Source organism: Pararge aegeria, chromosome 27 (genome assembly GCF_905163445.1).
Source record: "Pararge aegeria chromosome 27, ilParAegt1.1, whole genome shotgun sequence".
NCBI lineage: Eukaryota > Metazoa > Arthropoda > Insecta > Lepidoptera > Nymphalidae > Pararge > Pararge aegeria.
In genome coordinates, this window is record NC_053206.1 from 2,075,468 (window position 1) to 2,096,323 (window position 20,856).

General features: G+C 35.9%; 2 protein-coding genes across 4 annotated transcripts in view; one reads left to right on the forward strand and one right to left on the reverse strand.

The window, feature by feature from the left end:
* The window catches only part of LOC120635805 (zinc finger protein 58-like), a 29,228-nt gene extending 18,585 nt beyond the window's left edge, over nt 1-10,643 (reverse strand). Inside the window, exons 1-7 of the mRNA XM_039906966.1 lie at nt 10,360-10,643; nt 8,701-8,778; nt 7,365-7,461; nt 7,186-7,224; nt 4,166-4,258; nt 1,367-1,501; nt 524-1,008 (exon numbers count right to left, since the gene is read on the reverse strand). Of these exons, the coding sequence (XP_039762900.1) occupies nt 524-1,008; nt 1,367-1,501; nt 4,166-4,258; nt 7,186-7,224; nt 7,365-7,461; nt 8,701-8,778; nt 10,360-10,433 (1,001 nt within the window). The 5' untranslated portion in view covers nt 10,434-10,643. The remainder of the gene's footprint in view (nt 1-523; nt 1,009-1,366; nt 1,502-4,165; nt 4,259-7,185; nt 7,225-7,364; nt 7,462-8,700; nt 8,779-10,359) is intronic.
* A 2,064-nt stretch (nt 10,644-12,707) lies between these two features.
* The window catches only part of LOC120635660, a 41,459-nt gene continuing 33,310 nt past the window's right edge, over nt 12,708-20,856 (forward strand). For 2 of the 3 annotated variants that reach the window (XM_039906740.1, XM_039906737.1), the window contains exons 1-4: nt 12,708-12,781; nt 13,630-13,742; nt 16,412-16,601; nt 20,129-20,194. In XM_039906740.1, coding sequence (XP_039762674.1) covers nt 13,639-13,742; nt 16,412-16,601; nt 20,129-20,194 — 360 coding nt within the window. In that variant the 5' untranslated portion in view covers nt 12,708-12,781; nt 13,630-13,638. The other variant, XM_039906739.1, reaches the window with a different exon arrangement.

The window sequence follows — 20,856 nt, forward strand, 5'->3', positions numbered from 1 at the left end:
GAAACGGCGGTATTGAAATTTAAAAAAAAAAAATTACCTAAGTATATATTTGACAAAACTCGTCGAACAAAAGTTGTTTGTTTTAACACTAAAGGCCAGAAAGCTCTCGGCCTTATTTTCATATAACCCTGTATATATCAAAACATACAAAAGTACATACATACACTCTATAAATTTACTGTGAGATGGTGATAACAAAAAAAATTTACCCGGCTAAGTTTGTTGTGGGCTCTTCTTAGACCAGGGCGCGTTTGGAACCCTCGTAGCTTTAGGTTAAAGTTGGCGAACGAAGTTATCACCATCCCCTTACAATTATGTAAACAAATATGTATGAACGCTTCATAAGTGCCTGTGATAGGCCTGCATAAATCAAGAAAATTTGGATTTTGAATAACACGTCACATAAACTTAACTGAACGGTATTTTGTACATGTTCAATAAAAAGTTTTTTAAATATTGGTAAACTTTGAGTGTTAACGATTTTCTCAGGTAAATGATTGTACAACAGCATTTTAACACTCACTTGTCCATTGTGCTAGAAGGATTGTCGTCGTCTTCTTTCCTTCGTTTAACTTTTATCGCACCTTTTGTTTGCTTAACTTTCTTAACCGCCTTTTTCTTTTTAACTTTATCCTTCTTGTTTATTTCGCTTAAAGTCACATTGTCGCTTTCGTCGAACACCGGATACTCTTCGAAAAAAATTTCGTTGTTCGTATTTTCATCTTTAACTTCCACCGGGCATTTGTACTCGCTGTTGCTATCGTTGTCGTTAACGTTGGCGTCTTGGTTAGTGAATCCGTTATCGTTATCGCCGTCGAGACCGTTATCGTCGGCTCCATTGAACTCATTGACCCCGTTAAACTCGTTACTCTCCTCAATTTTAACTTCGACATCCTTGTTTTCAATTAAAACGACATCGCACTCGTTTGGCTCATATATTTTTTGACCTAAACTAGATTTCAATTGATTAGCCGCTCTGCTTATGGATTTTATGTCTCTAATTGTAATCTGTAGATACAAAAAAAAATTACTCGATAAGTTAAAATCCAGATTATGAATTCAGTTATAGTGTACAATGACATATTTCTTTTACTCGTCAAACATTCCTAGTGAGTATAAAAATGTTTACACATTTTCTACGTAAAGTAGGCTTAGAGTCACTTGTTTTAGAGTCTTAAATTCTGTTCTTCCTATTTTAATTTAATAAACGTTCTGCCAAAAGCCCTACCTGAAGAATTGTAGGCAAATCTGAGCTTTAAAACGATATAAATAAGATTAATTTTATGCTGATGTATGTTAAGTATTTAAAAAAAAAAAATTGAAACTTGTACTAAGAGTAGAGGTATAAATGAATGAAGAAACTTACGTATTTTTCCGCATCAAGTCGATTTAGTAATAGAGTCTGACATCTCAACGCCTTGTTCTGGAAGCTGCTAGCAGAAGACAATCTGGCCACGCATTCCCAACAAAACTTCTGCGGAAGCTTGTCATTCGGGCTTATCTGAAAGAAAACGGTCATTATTTTATTTAAAAAAAAAGCGTGGGGTGCTTTTTAAATATACTACGACAATACACACGCCGCCATCTAGTCCCAAAGTAAGCGTAGCTTGTGTTATGGGTACTAAGATAACTGATGAATATTTTTATGAATAATATACATAAATACTTATAATATACATATAAACACCCAGACACTGAAAAACATTCATGCTCATCACACGAACATTTTCCAGTTGTGGGAATCGAACCCACGGCCTTGGACTCAGAAAGCAGGGTCGCTACCCACTGCGCCATTCGGCCGTCTTTAAAATATTATCAAAATGATAATCACTCTACTCAAATCTGTCAATAAATTATTTATAACTGTTGACATCATGCGCTTTTTTTTTACAATAAAATATATTTTCTTATTCACACTTTTATAAATTTATATTTATTGAAATTTTTAACACTATTTTTAATTTAAATTTATTCTCTATTTTTCAGTTCGGTTTTCTATAGAAAGCGTTTTTTTTTTTAGTTTTTTTAAACTATTATTTTTATTAGTGTTTTTACCTACACTTCGGGAAATTAAATTCAAATTAAAATTCAAAATTTCTTTATTCATATAGGCCTATCACAGGCACTTATGAAGCGTTCATACATATACGAGGGTTCCAAATAGTTTTATGAATTTAGAATGCATATAAAACCCTGCGACTCTGGCAATCGCGGTCTGAGCGCTTAGACCACTGAGCTACGGCTCTCCTACCCTCGATGCCGAAATTAGTTTATGCCTTTCACATCAGTCAGTCTTATAGCTACAGTTTCCTACTAGATGGCTTAGCTTGGCTTATCGTAGCATGCACTTTGCACTTGTCACGACGTTCATTGCATGACCTTCTGAGTGTTGCTCTATTTATAGACGATGGCTTGAACTTCTATGAAAAAACTTAGGAGTTAAAGGGGTTTCAAAATTTATAATTCAATTCCTTTAATCAAATCAATTAAATCAAATACACTCCATTGTACACCAAATACAAAGCATTAAAAAAATAAACAATTCATATAAAGAATAAAAGGTACAATAGGCGGCCTTATCGCTTTAAAGTGATCTCTGCCAGGCAACCTTAGGATATGTGACACTTATAAAAATTATTTAACACCTATGTAGACATGTTGCATGTACCATATCCGAGCAAAATAAAAATTGATTGACTGATTGACATTGTATTATGTATATTAACAAACTGAACACTAAGAAACGGAACACAAGTATTATATATATATTGGTAATTCATTTAAGGGTAATTGTATATCTTTTTATAAAAAATTACCAGATGAAATCCTTGAGATGTCTCTCAATAAGTTCAAAGTTTATATAAAACTTAAGCTTATAGAAAAATCCTATACATAATAATACATATAGATGGAAATAATAATTACAAACTAAAATTAATATTTATAATAAATATAAGCCGTCTAACTGTTCACTTATGGGCATGGTACCCAAAATGCTGGCGCTATTGCCCCTTTAGCCATTTTTATAGCTAGACTTAGCCGTTGGGCTATATAAGCGCCAGCTCTTGGGACACCAGACATAAGTACCAACTTTTGTGACACTATGTTAATATAATTTTTCGTGTCCGAAAACGTAGTCATTACAAATAACGGAGTATTTACGGCGCTTAAGCATTAATTAAAATCCTATTATAATATTAAGGATTACATGTATGATAAAAAAGCTTGGGTATGAAATGCTCTTACTTCATAGCTCAACATTAACTAGACTGTCAGATGGTGATAACAAAAAAAATCTGGCAAAGTTTTATGTGGGCTCTTCTTAGACCAGGGCGCGTTTGGAACCCTCATAGCTTTAGATTTAAGTTGGCGAACGAAGTTATCACCATCCCCTTACAATTATGTAACATCTGGTCACCTTATTATATCATACATACCCAAAGACTTGAATCCGTACAAAATAAGTTTCTTAAGTACTTAGCATTTAAAGATTTTAAAACTTTCGATACTTACGAGGAAGCTTGTACTCATTACGGAATAGAATCTCTAGAATAAAGAAGAAATCAGAGTGATATGTTACTGCTGCAAGCTATTCTGACAGGCAAACTAAATTGACCCAGCTTACTGTCAGTCTACTCATTGAATGCCTCCTCGATTCGAACACGTCACCGGCGCCTACTGGTTGTCCCCAAGTCAAATACAACTTATGCTCAGAATTCTATAATATTGCGTCTGGCAAGAAACTATAACAAATTTAATTCAAAACTTAATATAATTCATTTATCGAAATCACAATTGAAAAATTAAATAACCAAACTGCATCGCGAGAGATGATAAATTATGTGAAATCATTCATTTTTGCACACTTATGAACACAATTACGCACACTCACACCCACTCACACTCATTCATGCTGTTGTCAATATCGTAACTGATTATTTTGTATATGTTGCACTTGTACCTATTGCTTTATATATGTAAGCTAGATTTGGCCTTATTTTAATAAGATAAACCCTTGAGCAAAATAGTTTGTAACGCTGTTGGATTTCTTATAAATAAATAAATAAATAAATAAATAAATATGTGTGAACGCTTCATAAGTGCCTGTAATAAGGTCTACATGAATAAAACATTTTTGAAATTGATTTGAATGTATTGTACTTACAGACATTCCTACGATTTGTTCGTACATTTGGCGCAAATTCTTCTCGGCCATGTGGTACATCGTCACATTCATGGATAGGCATACCCTGCACACCTGGTGGCGGAAAAAAGGAATACATCAGCTCCAATGTGCCTATATATTCGAGTAGGTAATATCCTATGCCTTATTTTTATTAATGTTTTTACCTACGACTCTCGGGCAATCGCGGCCTTAGCGCTTTCACCAATTAAGCTACGGCTCTCCTACCGTCGATGCCGAAATTAGTATATGCCTTTCACATCAGTCTTATAGCGACTGTAGCGTCATCTAATAGGAAACGTTGCAGTTTCGATATACTTTTTCAAAGGTCCATATTACAATGAGACACGTTTGAAACTAGAGATGACACACAGCTTTTTTATAATTTTATTAGTGTTTTTACCTACACTTGGAGGAATTATCAATTTTATAAATTTAAAATGCATAGAAAAAATTTCGGAACCGACAGTATTTGAACCTGCTACTCTCGGGCAATCGCGGCCTGCGCGCTTTCACCAATTAAGCTACGGCTCTCCTACCGTCGATACCGAAATTAGTATATGCCTTTCACATCAGTCATATAGCGACTGTAGCGTCATCTAGTAGGAAACGTTGCAGTTTCGATCTACTTTTTCAAAGGTCCATATTACAATGAGACACGTTTGAAACAAGAGATGACACATTGCTTTTTTGTATTTTTATAATTTTATTAGTGTTTTTACCTACACTTGGAGAAATTATCAATTTTATAAATTTAAAATGCATATAAAAAATTTCGGAACCTGCGACTCTCGGGCAATCGCGGCCTGAGCGCTTTCACCAATTAAGCTACGGCTCCCCTACCGTCGATGCCGAAAGATTTTTTTATATGCATTTTAAATTTATAAAATTCTATGCCTTTTCTAATTAAGGATGATGACTGCATCGCGCGCAGTGGCGTGCACTTCATACAATCATAAAAGAACTGCCTACCCTGAAATGTTTGCATGTCTCATAATTGAGAAGAATTTTTTCGTATAACGCCATCTCCCTTCTACATGCATACCCTGGTCAAGAGCCCTGTGATCGCGAGAGGTAATATTATTTTAGTATAACTAACACACCTTTCTTTTATATATAATATAACGCACGACTAGGATTTCTGAAAAATAAAACAAATATAACTTCGGCCAAAAAGAGACTAGTTCAAACATTAGTATTTTCAATCTTCCTCTATGGTTCTGAGGCATGGACAGTTCAAACGGCTGAAAGGAAATAAAAATAGATGCCTTTGAAATGTGGTGTTGGTGCTACGTGTACAATGGACCGCTAAGAGAACTAATTTATCGATCCTCGAGCAGCTACGCCAGGCTCTCCACATTGTGCTACAAGAATATTCTTAGCTACTTTGGTCACATTGCTCGACGCCTGCCCGGTAATATGGATAAGTTAATACTTGTAGGTAAGGTGGAGGGTAAAAGACCACGTGGCCGATCATCTCGTAGCTGGTCTGACCAGGTAAAGTCGCTCACAGGCCTCCCTATCACAGAAGCTATCAAAAAGGCCGAGGATTGAACAGGATGGAAGGCTGTAGTAAAAATCGATACGAAGGAACTTGAATCCGGATACGACCTTCAGTAATGAAGTAAACGACGACGAAGAAGAGAACTTCGGGCAGACTAACACCCTGGTTCAATCTCACACGTATAATGCCCGCTTATTAATTCTACTACCCTATTTATAGTGTTTTCATCAATGTATCAAATCAACATTTAATAAATAAATATACTACGACAATACACACATCGCCATCTAGCCCCAAAGTAAGCGTAACTTGTGTTATGGGTACTAAGATGACTGATGAATATTTTTTATATATAATATACATAAGTACTTAGAATATACATATAAACACCCAGACACTGAAAAAGATTCATGCTCATCACACAAACATTTTCCAGTAGTGGGATTCGAACCCACGGCCTTGGACTCAGAAAGCAGGATCGGCCGTCAATATTTAGATAGCTTATACAATTTGGTCGGTTAGTGTAATAATTCATGATATAGGAATATCAATCAAATAATTAAATGAACATAAAACAGTATCTTGTAATAAACATATGCCAACTACGTCACTTCCGTCGGGCGCCTGTTGGGTACTTGTTAACAATATAGACGACAGGTGCGTGCATTGAGGGCATGCACAGGGTATGCAGATAATACAAAATGAAGAAAACGTCCAGTACGATTAATAAATAAATATATAAATATATAAATATATTACGACAATACACACGTCGCCATCTAGCCCCAAAGTAAGCGTAGCTTGTGTTATGGGTACTAAGATGACTGTTGAATATTTTTATAAATAAAATACATAAATACTTAGAATATACATATAAACACCCAGACACTGAAAAATATTCATGCTCATCACACGAACATTTTCCAGTTGTGGGAATCGAACCCACGGCCTTGGACTCAGAAAGCAGGATCGCTGCAAACTGCGCCAATCGGCCGTCAAAATACTTATAGATAGTTTTTTTATAACTCTTAGGCTGCCAGGCCACCAGAGCGGAGCGAGGCAGCGGAGTCGAGAAACGGAGAAATATTAACCAATAGGATTGCATAAAATCTCCGCTCCTCCTAAGTGGACAGGGACTTGCGAGCTAGTTTAAAAATTCATATAAAACGTGGAAACGGAGGGGGAAACCGTGCGGGGATGCGATGAGCGGGAAATCACTCGTCGCGTACTATCTGCCTAGTTCCGCATATTGAAAAACACAGCAACTCCGCTCCGCATTAGCCCGTTTCTCGACTACGTTGCCTCGCTCCGCTCTGGTGGACAGGCAGCCTAACAATGCCTATTCTTAAGTTTTTTATGACTCTTACATTTGATTTTCTTCATTTTATATCATCTGCATACCCTGTGCATACCCTCTATGCAAGCCACTGCTAGAAGAGAGAGGGAGTTGCGGGCTACAACTAGTAAGTCTTATACAAAAATATCTTCTTAAGCTCACCCTTAGCATTGCGGGAGCGTCCAAATCTTCCTCTGACTCCTATAAATAAAAAATACAGTTATCAGTTATTTCCTTTACATACTACGGTCAATCGGCCGTCCATAGAATCGGGTATGGTGTACTTTACACCATACAGATTCTCCTGCTTTTCGCGGAGTATACATGTGAGGTAAACTTACATTCAACGGCAGAGGTACAGAGCCACTTTTTATTCTCCTCAACCCGCGTCTGGTCTCATAGAAAGATTCCTGTTGAAAATGATCCGAGCAGACTGCACTGTAGAGCAGAAAAAAAACCAAGTTGAATTACCGAATTTATACTATGGAATTCATTACTATCAACCCGTTGCTGGCCTTCTGTGCGAGTATGTCCATCTATACGATCGCGTAAAACTTAGCTATGATATTTGTATGGCATGGTAGAGTAGAGTGGAGTGGAGTGGAGTGGAGTGGAGTGGAGTGGAGTGGAGTGGAGTGGAGTGGAGTGGAGCAGAGCAGAGCAGAGTAGAGTAGAGTAGAGTACAGTAGAACTAAAACGATCGGCGCGGGAGCGGGCCGCTCAAGCTTCGCACGGGTATAAAATATATAGCCTATGTCATTGAAAGCAGGAAAATGTTCGTGTGATGAGCATGAATGTTTTCCAGTGTCTGGGTGTTTATATGTATATTCTAAGTATTTATGTATATTATTTGTAAAAAATATTCAACAGTCATCGTAGTGCCCATAACACAAGCTACGCTTACTTTGGGGCTAGATGGCGATGTGTGCATTGTCGTAATATATTTATTTATATATTTATCTCTGGCTCTCTGTATTATGCCTCTATCGATCCCGGATACGGCGAACCTCACGCTCTACTGAAGATTCTCTCTCTCTCTCAGCTCTACATCTATCCCGAAGCTGACTGAGTTGAGCCTCACGCTCTACTGACTATTCTTTGTCCCTCTGAACCGTATGTCTATCACGATCCCGACTGCGGCGAACCGATCGCTCTACTGAAGATTCTTTCTCTCTCTCTCTCTTTAGTTAGTTCTATACCTATGCCGAGCCTGACTGAGGCGTGGCTCATTCGCCGCGTTCCGTTGACGATTCTTTATCTCTTGCTACACGTACTCTATTACGTACGTATTTTCAAACAAACTAATACAAACATTCTAAGTGTTTACTTATGACAACTGCATGCGCATAGTACTGCCCTCAAGATATAATGTCGTTAACCAGATTCTTAATTAGATTTTTTTTGTAAATTCAAATTCAAAAAATTCAAATTTAAATTCAAAAATATTTTATTCATGTAGATCTTATTACAGGCACTTATGAAGCGCTCATACATTTAACATGTTACACTAATGTTAGTAATTTTGATAACTGCATTCGTTAACTTAAAACTAAAGCTAGGAGGGTTTCAAACGCGCCCTGGTCTAAGAAGAGCCCACAACAAACTTAGCCGGGTGTTTTTTTATAAGCAGACAAATTAGCAGGGAAATGCTTGTTTCTCATATTAGTATGAATTTACCTTCTATCTCTAGGCTCCCACGTTGTGATACCCAATGCTTCAATCCAGGCATTTCTAAGATTTGTTTCTTTAGGGAACCTGCAAAATAAAATAATGATTTACCGCACTGGAAGTGGTTTGTAGATTGAATAAAATTACCGGCATATTTTTAATATTACAATGATATATTGTTTACTAGTTTAACAATAAAATTAGTAATACAATAAAAGAAATATGCTGCACGTAAACAAAATGAAGAAACATATTATGTTACATTTTCACGGAAGGCCTACATAAACTCCATTATAAAGGAATGAATCAACAAAAATAAAACAACATTGGAAATGTTTTGAGTGATGGTTTCATTGCATATTCATTGCATATTTTGATGTATCTGTCCACTGCTGGACTATCCTGACAGGAGGGTTTAGAGCAAGAGGAGTGCATGTGATGGCATATGCTGGAGTGTGCGGACGTAGCAAAAGGTTGTGCGAGGTCTACCTGAGATCCCCAGCCACTTTCCCGGACGATCTTAGCAACCTGGGCGGCATGCTAGGCTTTGAGCTTGGATCGCTCGAGTCGCGAGAAAATAGGGAAAGTTTGAAGAACAACAAGCAACATGCTTATGTGTGGCAACTGCTCAGTGTAAGGAGGGTTTGCCGCAAATCACCACATTGGTTTCAGCATTCAGTTTGGCTATTGAAGTTGATGGTATTTTCAGCAAAGAGGATGGTTCTGCCCATTTTCCATTATAGTCACCTTGTACAACACCCAAGGGACAAGGGGATATGGGGATAACTGTATTCAAAATTCAAAATTCATTTATTTCAAGTAGGTCTAATATAAGCACTGTTGAAACGTCAAGTCTGTCTGTAGTGACTCTACCACCAGTTCGGAAGGCAGATTCTACCGAGAAGAAGCCGGCAAGAAACTCAGCAGTTGCTCTATTCAAACATCAACAATTTACATTTTACATTTTAACATTCATTTTTCTATCTTGTGAGAGCTGAAAGCTTCCAAGCAACCTTGTCATTAAGAAATTCATCAATTGTATAGTAACCTTGCTGTAATAAATTCTGTTGTGCAAACACCTGAGGGCATGAGTATCTTAATCTTAAACCTGAGACACAGTAAATATATAATGCAGTATGGAAACTGTAAACAAACGTTGGAAAACGGCACACTCACAAAGATGCACGTACCAATGAGGCCTCTAAGTTATTACTGCAGGGTTTTAGTCAGAGGTACTAGCTATGGGGCCTCATCGGTGTGCGCATCTGCCTGAGTGTGCTGTTTCGTTTAAGTTTGTTGAGACATTGCCCAAGATCTTCACCAGTGACCCTAACCATAATCAAAGTTATTTTTATTTTAACAGGCTATAGCTGACACTTTTGATGCGTGCATTACATAAAAAATATGTACGTGGTAGTGAGATGGTGGCGATAACTACATTCTTTCTTAAAACTACGTTGGTTTCAAATTAGAAATGGTCATTGCCCACAACAAACTTGACTGGTTGTTTTTTCTTAGGCAGGAGAGTTGGAGATAAGGATGTAGGAGAGATAAGGAATAGGTACAACAATAATAAAATCGTATGTTCTGATTTACCGTCTTCGTTTAGTCTTATTAGATAAAAACAAACCACACGCATATTATCACAAAATTATGAATTAAACTCACATGTGAAACGTGATTCCATGGCTCTTAGTTGTTTTTTTAGTGTCGTTCCCACAGTTTTGGACGCAACACCTCATTTTTAGCAATGTTTTTACTTATTATTATGTATAATTACATCTCCACGATTAATTACACTATAAACTGCTTTAGCTACGAATAAGTATATATGTAATGCAGGACTATTCAATTAATAATGGCATCATTAATTAAGCTTATAAGTCCTAACTTTTATTTTATTTATATTTACGTGAATATTTTGGTTTTTTGTAAATAAGTAGCAATCACAGACCGTATCAATCATCAAACAAAATCGCTTTCTGGTTTGACATGACGACCATGGACAAAATACCAATAAATAGAGGATTAATAGACAAAATATATTAACAAAATGTATTTTAAGGTAGATACATGATTAAAGAGATCTTTAAACACCCCGACAACATACAATCTAATAATAATTATTTATTTAGAATTTTATAAATAAATAATTATTATTAGATTGTAATTATATGTTTTTCAGTAACTTTGTTAGCTTTTCATCATCGTGCCAGACTTCTCTGGGTCTACATACCTCTTACGTATAACTCTAAAATGTCTCTTAAATCTAAGAAATGTGTCATAATTAGTTTAAAGTTTGAATAAAACGTAACTTAAACATGTTTATATTTTAATTATCAACCTAAATTCAAATTTTTATCTAAATAACATGAGTCTGGCGTGTGAATTCGGTCCATTATTTACTGACGTTTGTGGTGAAATTTATAACAATATTTTATTATACCCTATAGCCTTCCTCAAGAGTTGAGCTGTCAAAAACAAAAAATGATTTTTTTTTGTAGTTCCGTTTATAAGCGCTTTCAAACATAAAAACTGTCACACTTCAGCATTTTTATTCTTATCTAAATCATGAGTCTCTCAATTCAATTACATCCCTTTAAGGATAGGTTTCCTATATATAACAGGCGTATGTTCTCTAACTGCATGTGAATGTCTCATCAATATAACAGTCATTTGGGAGATTAGCCGGAACTGACCGACAGAAAAAAGAAAGTAATTTTGTTAACAGAGAGTTGTTTGGAGATTATTTCGGCATTACAAACAGACACTTCAATTTAATTTATTTGCATAAACTACAAAACGGAATACCTATATTACTTTGCTGGTCGGGACCCTGACAAGATCTGTGAAGCATTGCAGACGGATTTTAACACCCTGACCATGTGGTGTCACAATGTGGGCTTAGTTATTAATGTGAAAAAAAAACCAAACTGATTCATATTAGATCACCATATGTAAAATTAATTCCCTTTAAAAATATTATAGCTCAAGATCATGTTTGTCTACACAGTGTAAACTATAGTTCATGTAAGTGCCCTTCGATTGAGCTAGTCGACTGCAAATTCAACTGAAGTTTCCACAAAGACTACGTATGTATTAAACTGAGGCAATTTATCGCAAATATAACTATTTTAAATCGACGGAATTCATTAAAAATCAAATTAACGCTATATAACTCGTTCGCTCTTACTTACGTACAATATTATGGTCTCAGTAGCTACGGTCGTACTTATAAAACTTATCTCAATAACATATATAGCTTACAGTTCAGAATTTTAAAAGCTATTGTCTCCCATTCCATTAAATCTAAATACGACGGTAATAATCTAGGGCTTTTTAATCATTGTAAAACATTACCTGTTCAGGAACAGTTTAAATATACTTTATTGAAAAATGAGTTCTTTAATAAGAAGATACTCCGGAAAAATGAAAAGCCTGTACATACGCGGACGATGACGGCCAACCGCATGCTCGTTACGCGCGCTATAATACATACGGTGAGCGAACGACCGCCTTTTTGTTCCGCGATTCATGAACGAACTACCTTCAACGTTGATCCAAAATGTAAATATTAAAAACATTTAGCGTAAACTCAAAGAATACTTTTTAGCGAAGTAAGTTGGCTGACTCTTTTGTATCTCGTATAGTTTATATTCATTTATTTTGGTACTTACTACTATTAAAAATTAAAATTTACAGGCTTACTTGGTTCCTATCGTTCTACAATGTAGCAGTATGTTTTTCCCAGAGCTGGTTTTATTCTTCTAATTAACTCCTTAGGTAAACGTTGCAGATAGGCACCGAGGACAAACCTCTGCGGTTTTTTCGGTGCTTTTATACTAACCATTTTATTGTAATTGCTTTATTTGATAAATAAAAAAAAAATAAAAAAAAATAAACTTATATTAGTTAGTGTGGAGAGAACCTTTCCAACTAATCACGGCTGTCAAATTGATTATTGCAGGTCGGATGGTGTAAAAGCAGTTTAATGATCTATGGCGTGGCGTGGCACACTTGTTTTGCCCCGGAAATATTGTTTCTCGAGAAAATGGCTGCTCTTCTTCTGGGTTCATGGTAGACTCTTGTGGTATGTATCTGGGTTATTCAAGTGGTTGTTCGTCGTGAATTATCTCTTGTTAATTTGTCTACGTCGAGAATAGGAAATTGTCAAAAATTGAAAACAAAAATAATAGTTTTAAAGTGTGAATAATGTTTTGCGTCTCAGTACTCCTACTGGATAATTATTTATATTTATTTGATAGGTATGATGCGTTATGTGTTTGTACAATACTTAATGTATCCCTTTTCTTTTATGTAGATGTCATGTAGTTGTTGTTTATCTTCATAGGTTAGTTTTGCCCTCCTTATAGAGTTTTCTCTTTATTTTTTAATACCAACAGTTCGCTTGACATGTTTACTATTGCTAGTTTATTTGTTGCGCTGATATAAACATTGCTTACAACATTTTATCATATTGAAAGGTATGCAAGATTTTTCCCGCGCTTCTTGTTTACAGCTAAGGTCTACGTACGTTATGAATATCGTGCCTAGCGAAGACCGGGCGATGGCAAGCGCTGGTTTTTAGAGTTATTTTACGTTATCAAACTAAAGAGTTTGTCTTGTGGTGGCTTCGGCGTTTGCTAATCGCCATTCTACCAGCAAATCGTACTGCCAAGCGATTAAGTGTTTCGGTGCGATGCCGCGTTGAAAACGATACGAGTACAGGTGCATACTTCGGAGGGCTTATTCACAATTTTCCTAGGTAATGGTGACCACACTCTAAAATGCAGTGTTGAGTTGATATGAGTTAAGATTTTTTTAAAACACTTTTCAGTAAGTATTAAGACAAAATGGTGCTATTTGAAAAAACCAAGCAAGAAAAAGCAAGAGAAGTTGTAGATAAAAACAAGTATATATTGATGGTGGTGTTTGCAGGTAACCAAGATGTCGAGGCAGAGCAAACGTAGATTTGAAATGCGATGCTGCGTCCCGCTGTGCAAGAACGATGCTGACAATCTTCCCAAGGCCGATGAAGTCTCTTTTCATATGTAAGTAAATTTTATCATATATCATAATCTCATCTCTTTAATTACAATAAAATTGAGATTATTTGTGAATAATAATTAAACTACCTCTAATTATACTCATATTTTTATTTAATTACACTAATTATTCTATTCCTCAAAATACTGAAGCCTATAAAAAAACCAACTCAGTAAGTGAAGTATTTAGCTTGTTATCGTGACCACAAGATACGGGATCCGCACATACAGACACACGGACGTCCAAGACAGAACTTTTTAAAACAATTTTCTAATTAGTTTAAATAATAAAAAGAGATTTAAAAATATCATGAGTGAAAAATAGTGTTTTTCTTAACATTTGTCTATTTATGTTCTCTTATAAAAGCAATAAAGAATAAAAAAGTGACATTTTAAGGTGAATCACTCGGTGTGCGCTGACAGTAATACCCACCTCAACGCTTCGCTTATGAGGCATGCAATAATCTCCGTATTAATCGATTATTTGTAGGGGAAAATCTTTGGGTTTGCGTCAGCGATGACCTTGACATGCTCGTGACGTACTGAGTAAGTCCAACACTCAGATAGCTGCCTGTGTACATGTAAACCAATATATACACTGATGCTTAGTGGAAATCCATCATCTATAGATAGATGTTACAGTAATTTTAAATAAAGTGGGTAAATAACCCAACTTTTGATAACTATATATATACTAGCTGTTGACAGCGACTTCGTCTGCGTTTGATTTTGTTTTTTTGATGTGGCATTCAATTTAGTTGTAGTTCTAAAAAAAATTAAAGTATTAAATATCGCTAAGCCTTAAATGAGGGGTTTGCTGCTGCCCGCTGAGGAGTACTGTCCTCTATCTCCAACCACATTCATCAGATCTAAACAAAGTTTGGGCAAAATTAAACACATATTATAACCTCTATAGTACAAAAATAATTATTTAAATCGGTTATAATTTCTCGGAGTTATGGTGTGAAATCGTCAAACATTTTCATACCAAGGTAACCGAGCTTAATGTCGGGATAAAAAGTATCCTATATTACTTCTAACACTTCCAAGAATATGTGTACCAAGTTTTATTAGGATCGGTTAAGTAGTTTTGCGTGAAAGCGTAACAAACAAACTTACATTGACATTTATAATATTAAGTAGCGAAGTAGGGAATAGTAGGGATATTTGCCAGATATTTTATAAAATTGATTATTCTTTTCCAAATACCCTAATAATTATTAATTAGTTAGTAGATAGTTTTCAAGAAACAGTAAAAATTATATTTGATTAATAACCAATGTTCATGACATTGAGTTGCATTATCGATACACTTCAGTCCTACATAGACTCGAACGATGCAAAGATACCTCAAGAGGCAAGATTTTGCCTGACTTATGTCATCAGGTAGGGAATTCCTGTGTCTGACACAACTGTAAAAGAATTACTATAATATTTCGTCGCCTCATAAGAAGGCTCAGAGTCACTCAGCAGGCGATGGAGAGAGCTATGCTCGGAGTATCTCTACGATTCGTAGAAGAACCAGAGTTACCGACATAGCTCAACGAGTCGCGAAGCTGAAGTGGCAATGGGCCGGGCACATAGTTCGAAGAAAGAATGGGCGTTGGGGTCCCAAGGTGCTGGAATGGCAGCCCCGAACTGGAAAGCGCAGCGTTGGTCGACCCCCAACGAGGTGGACAGACGACATTAAGCGCGTCGCAGGTAGCCGCTGGATCCAAGCGGCTCAAAACCGTGGAATTTGAAACTCCCTACAAAAGACCTATGTCCAGCAGTGGACGTCTACCGGTTGATATGATGATGATGATAAATATTTCGTGCGACTGTACGGAACCCGTAGTTTGCTGTCGGTGCGGGAACGTAGCCTTTTATTGTTAACTGCGCCGAAAAAGGTAAAACGTTCTTTCAAATATTTCTTGAGTCCTAGGAAGAAACAGGATACGATACAAAAGAGACAAGCTCTATTATGGAAATTGGCGCATTTATCAACGTTTCTTGCAGTTATACTTCTTTTGGCGCGTTAGGGACAAATTAAGAGGGTAATTTTTTAAGATGCGCGCTCACACCGTCACAAAAAACCGACACCCTGAAGTTAGCCATAAGGCAACTTTTTGGCTTTTTTCAAAAAAAAGGTTTGATAGTGTACACTTTCAACTGTCAAAGTCTGCGGGCTCATTCCGGTGATTGAATTGATTAAATATTGCAATCAAAAATCTCAAATTTTAATGATGAAACTTGGTTTTCCGATAGTGAGATAACTAGATAATGCGTTATAATAAAACTTTCAATGTCAACACCTTTTTTATATTGTTAGTGTCGTTTTTTCTACAAACATGTTAAAACACATTTATTACAGCGAGGTTACTATACAATTGATGAATTTCTTAATGACAAGGTTGCTTGGAAGCATCCGGCTCCGCTTTCATCACAAGATAGAAAAATTAATTTTAAAATGTAAATTGTTAAAGTTGAAAAAGAGCAACTGCTGAGTTTCTTGCCGGCTTCTTCTCGGTAGAATCTGCCTTCCGAACCGGTGGTAGAGTCACTACACACAGACAGACTTGACGTTTCAAAAGTGCTTATATTAGGCCTACTGGAAATAAATGAATTTTGAATTTTGAAACGTAGAATAAGGTAAAAGATAAGTACACACACGTTTTTTTTTTCTATTGCGCCAGGTTTCCGGAATCGCCCGAACTCCGCCAATTCTGGTTGGACGCCCTGGATTTGAACGAGCTGTTCGAAAGGGATGAGAAGTCGGTGCTGAGTGCAGTTGTTTGCTCGGAACATTTCGCAAGCGCAGACCTGTATAACACTAAGAGTGGATTCAGAAAACTGAGGGTGGGTGCAGTGCCTTTGGTTATACAGGTGAGTGCGTGCCTTATGGTTATTTTTGCAACTGTTTTAATGTAAATGGTATAAAGAGTTTTATTGTAAATAGTATAAAGACACGAATGTGGGCTTAACGTGGGATAATATCACAATTTTATAAATTTAAAATGCATATAAAAAAATTCGGAACCGGCAGGATTTGAACCTGCGACTCTCTGGCAATCGCGGCCTAAGCGCTTTCTCCAATTAAGATACGGCTCTCGTGCCGTCGATGCCGAAATTAGTATATGCCTTTTACACCAGTCTTATAGCGACTGTAGCGTCTTCTAGTAGGAAACGTTGCAGTTAAATCACTAATAAAAGTAATAAAATTATAATATCATAATAATAATGATATGATACTGATGAGTTTTTTGCCATCAGAAGAAAACGAATAGCATCCTTGATGAAAAGAACGTGGGTAAGCAATAACAGCATTCTGTAGGCATTAACAAATATTTTATTTATTTATTTATTTATTAGCTTTTCAAGGGAACTTTTATGTGTAATAATAAGTCTCTGAGATGGTAAATAATGTACCAAAGCAGAAGTACCTTTTGCCCGCAGCTTCGCTCACGTTAAGTTAAACTTTTGAATTGGTAAATTTAAACTACAAAGGTTTAAAAAGAAGTCTTGCTGCTAAAAGAAAAATGTGAACGTAAATTACATAAAAAAATTAGAAACTTTCATATAAATTATCATCCTAAGGAGAAGAAGAAGGAACACTTTATTGCACGTATAACATACAGGTAAAGAAACAGTAAGGAGTATACAGTACACAATGTAGGCATGCAAAGGCGGCCTTATTGCTGCAAGGAATCTCTTACAGACAATTGTAGATAGGAGTTACAGCAAGAGAACGGGATAGTGCCAAGAGTGTTGATACATGAATACCAAAATATAAAGATGTAAAGGAGTTGGAATTTTAAAAATTTGTGAAACAAGTATTCCTTTATTTTTAATCGAAAACCTAAAATCAAAGTTTCATGGATGTAACTTGAAATATAAATTGATAAATGAAGGATTTTATACAAACTTTCATCCCCCATTTAAACCTCTTAGGGTTGGAATTTTAAAAAATCCTTTTGAGCGGATGCCTACGTTGTAATAACTATCTGTGTGCAAAATTTCAGCCCGATCCGTCAAGTAGTTAGAGCTGTGCGTTGATAGATCAGTCAGTCAGTCAGTTAGTCAGTCAGTCACCTTTGCCTTTTATATATATAGATTAAGATGATTTCGGTTTACATTTACACGTTGTATAAAGTATATTAACAGTATTATTACACATAAAAGTAATGCCGTATTTTTGTATCACATAGACCAATGAAGTTTCCACAACTTGGTTATACATATAACACGATAACATTAACCACAATTGCTTAGGAGTAAGTACCTGCCAAGCAATTATTATACAAAAAAAAATAAAAAATAATTATAATGTAAGTAAAACAAAAATGAAAAACAAAAACTTTAAAGCTATAGTACTTATTTTGTCAAAATAAATTTTCTAAACGTGCCAATTTTGCCATGAAAAATGTCCGTCTCACAATATTTGTTGTTAAAAGCATTGCACGCACGAGATAAAAAGTTATTTGCCGAACACCTTGTCTTCCATCTAGCCCACGCAAATGGAGGTTTACGCCTTGCATTTAACCTACGACATGCAAAATCGATATTCAAAGTCAAAGTCAAATATTTCTTTATTCAAATAGGCACATAGATGGCACTTTTGATGCGTTATTATATACAAAATGTGTACATAGCAGTGAGTAGTGATGGCGATAACTACAATCGTAAACTTAAAACTAAAGCTACGAGGGTTATTACTATATATTACTTAGAAGAAGTGGGGAGTCAACTAAATTATGTATTATTTTATATAACAACATTTGATCTCTTAAATCGCGTCCTTTTTTCTAAAGTAATTTCAATTGCAGATATACTGTGATCACATACTAAATTACGACGTTTAATATAAATCTTTTAAATTGCATCAATGTACACGTTATACTGCGGATTCCGGCATGCTGAACAGTATTCAAGAATAGGACGGATTAAGGCATTAAATCGACTATCCAATTTACAAGTTATATATTAAACTCCTGAAGGCAAGCTAAATATATATCTCATGTACCCAAGTTTTTGAAATTTAGTTTTTGATTATAACTGTTTTTAATAATTCTGTTATATAATAGTGTAAATGGATAATAGTTACCAAATAAAGAATTATTTTTAATAATAGTATGACAAAATTGTTTTAATACCTAACTTCGCGTAGTCGGGTCAGTGACTGCACGATGAAGTGGCGGTTCGCGCTCTGTCGCCGGTGTGACATTACAGACTAAAATATTGAATATTTCACAAAATATCAAGTTAAAAAAAGTCTTAGAACAAAAGTCGTTATTTTTAATGTCACGGTTCAACTTGTAGTGTAATAAAATAAAAAAACTACTCATCATGTAATTAAAATATCACTTGCAGTTCTACATAATGTTCTCAAAGGTGTGTTGAGTCCACCAATCCGCACTGGGCCAGCGTGGTGGACTACGGCCTTAACCCCTTCTCATTGTGGGAGGAGACCCGTGCCCTGTGGTGGGCCGGTAATGGGTCGATACGATGATGCTCTGGGTCCAAATCCATTTTCTACTTAACAACAACTTTACACTTGACATCTTGGAGATGTCTCTTAAAAAATTCAAAGTTTGTATTAAACGTAAGCTTATAAGAAAAGTCCTATTATAGTATATAGGACTACGTAATCGATAAAAATCTTGGGTGTGAATTATTGCTCTAACCAGGTTGATCTTCTAATAATTTTAAATGACATTGTGAGATGGTGATAACGAAATAAAAACACCCGGCTAAGTTCGTTGTGGGCTTCTTCTTAGACCAGGACGCGTTTGGAACCCTCTTAGATTTAGTTTTAAGTTTACGAATATGGTTATCGCCATCATCTCACTACCGTGTAATTCTTATGTACGCATCAAAAGTGCCACCTATGAATAAAAATATTTTTGACTTTGACTTTTGACAAATTTTTTTTTTTTTGGAATTCAAAAAAATTCAAAATTCATTTATTTTAAGTAGGCCTAATATAAGCACTTTTGAAACGTCAAGTCTGTCTGTGTGTAGTGACTCTACCACCGGTTCGGAAGGCAGATTCTACCGAGAAGAAGCCGGCAAGAAACTCAGCAGTTACTCTTTTCCAACATTAACAATTTACATTTTACATTTTTTCATTTTTCTATCGTGTGAGAGATGAAAGCGGAGCCGGATGCTTCCAAGCATTGTCATTACGAAATTCATCAATTGTATAATAACCTCGCTGTAATAAATGTGTTTTAACACATGTTTTAAACTTATGCATTGGTAAGTCCAAAATTAGCTTAGGAATCATATTATAAAAGCGTATACTCAATCCCACAAATTACTTCTGTACCTTTCGCAGACGATATGCAGATGCCACTAATTTATGACCATTTCTTGTAAGTCGACTGAATGATTTTATTATCCTTTGCTCCTAGGAATCCTTGGAAGATGAGGAAATTCAATATGAGGAGAGCCAGCATGAGGATCTTGAACAGTTGCAGGTACGTACAGACATCATCGTCAAATTCAAATTCATTTATTTCAAGAAGGCCTACTTTAACATTTACAATCATTTTTCTATCTTGCGGGAGGGAGCGAGGGTGGCTGCTTCCAATCCACCTTGTCATTGAGGAATTCATCAAATGTATAGTAACCTCGCTGTACTAGATGCGTTTTTACACATTTGTATTGTATGCATTGGTAGGTCAAGAATTTTCTTAGGAATCATGTTTTAAAAGCGTATACTCAACCCCACAATGGAGTTCTGCACCTTTCGCAGACGATATGCAGATATCACTAATTTATGTCCGTTTCTGTTAAGTCGATTGTTAATTACAGCTTTTTGTTTATAAAGAGCAATATTTTGTCTCACAAAGACAATATTATTGTAGACATATTGCGAAGCTACTTTAAGAATATCTATTTATTTAAATTTTCCACGAAGCGATTCAGTAGTCTATAACAGTCCACTGGACTAAAGGTCTTAGACAGACGGGTTGGTGATCTCAGTACAGATGGTACCCGCTCTCCGTTATATTCCCTTAGTCGGCTCGTACGACACCCGCGGTCAGAGGGGTGGTGACAACTGTATTCTGATCTGCGACTTTTTAGGTCATAAATCCATTAGTTTGAGACATTTATACCCGTTGAAGCGGGCAATGCC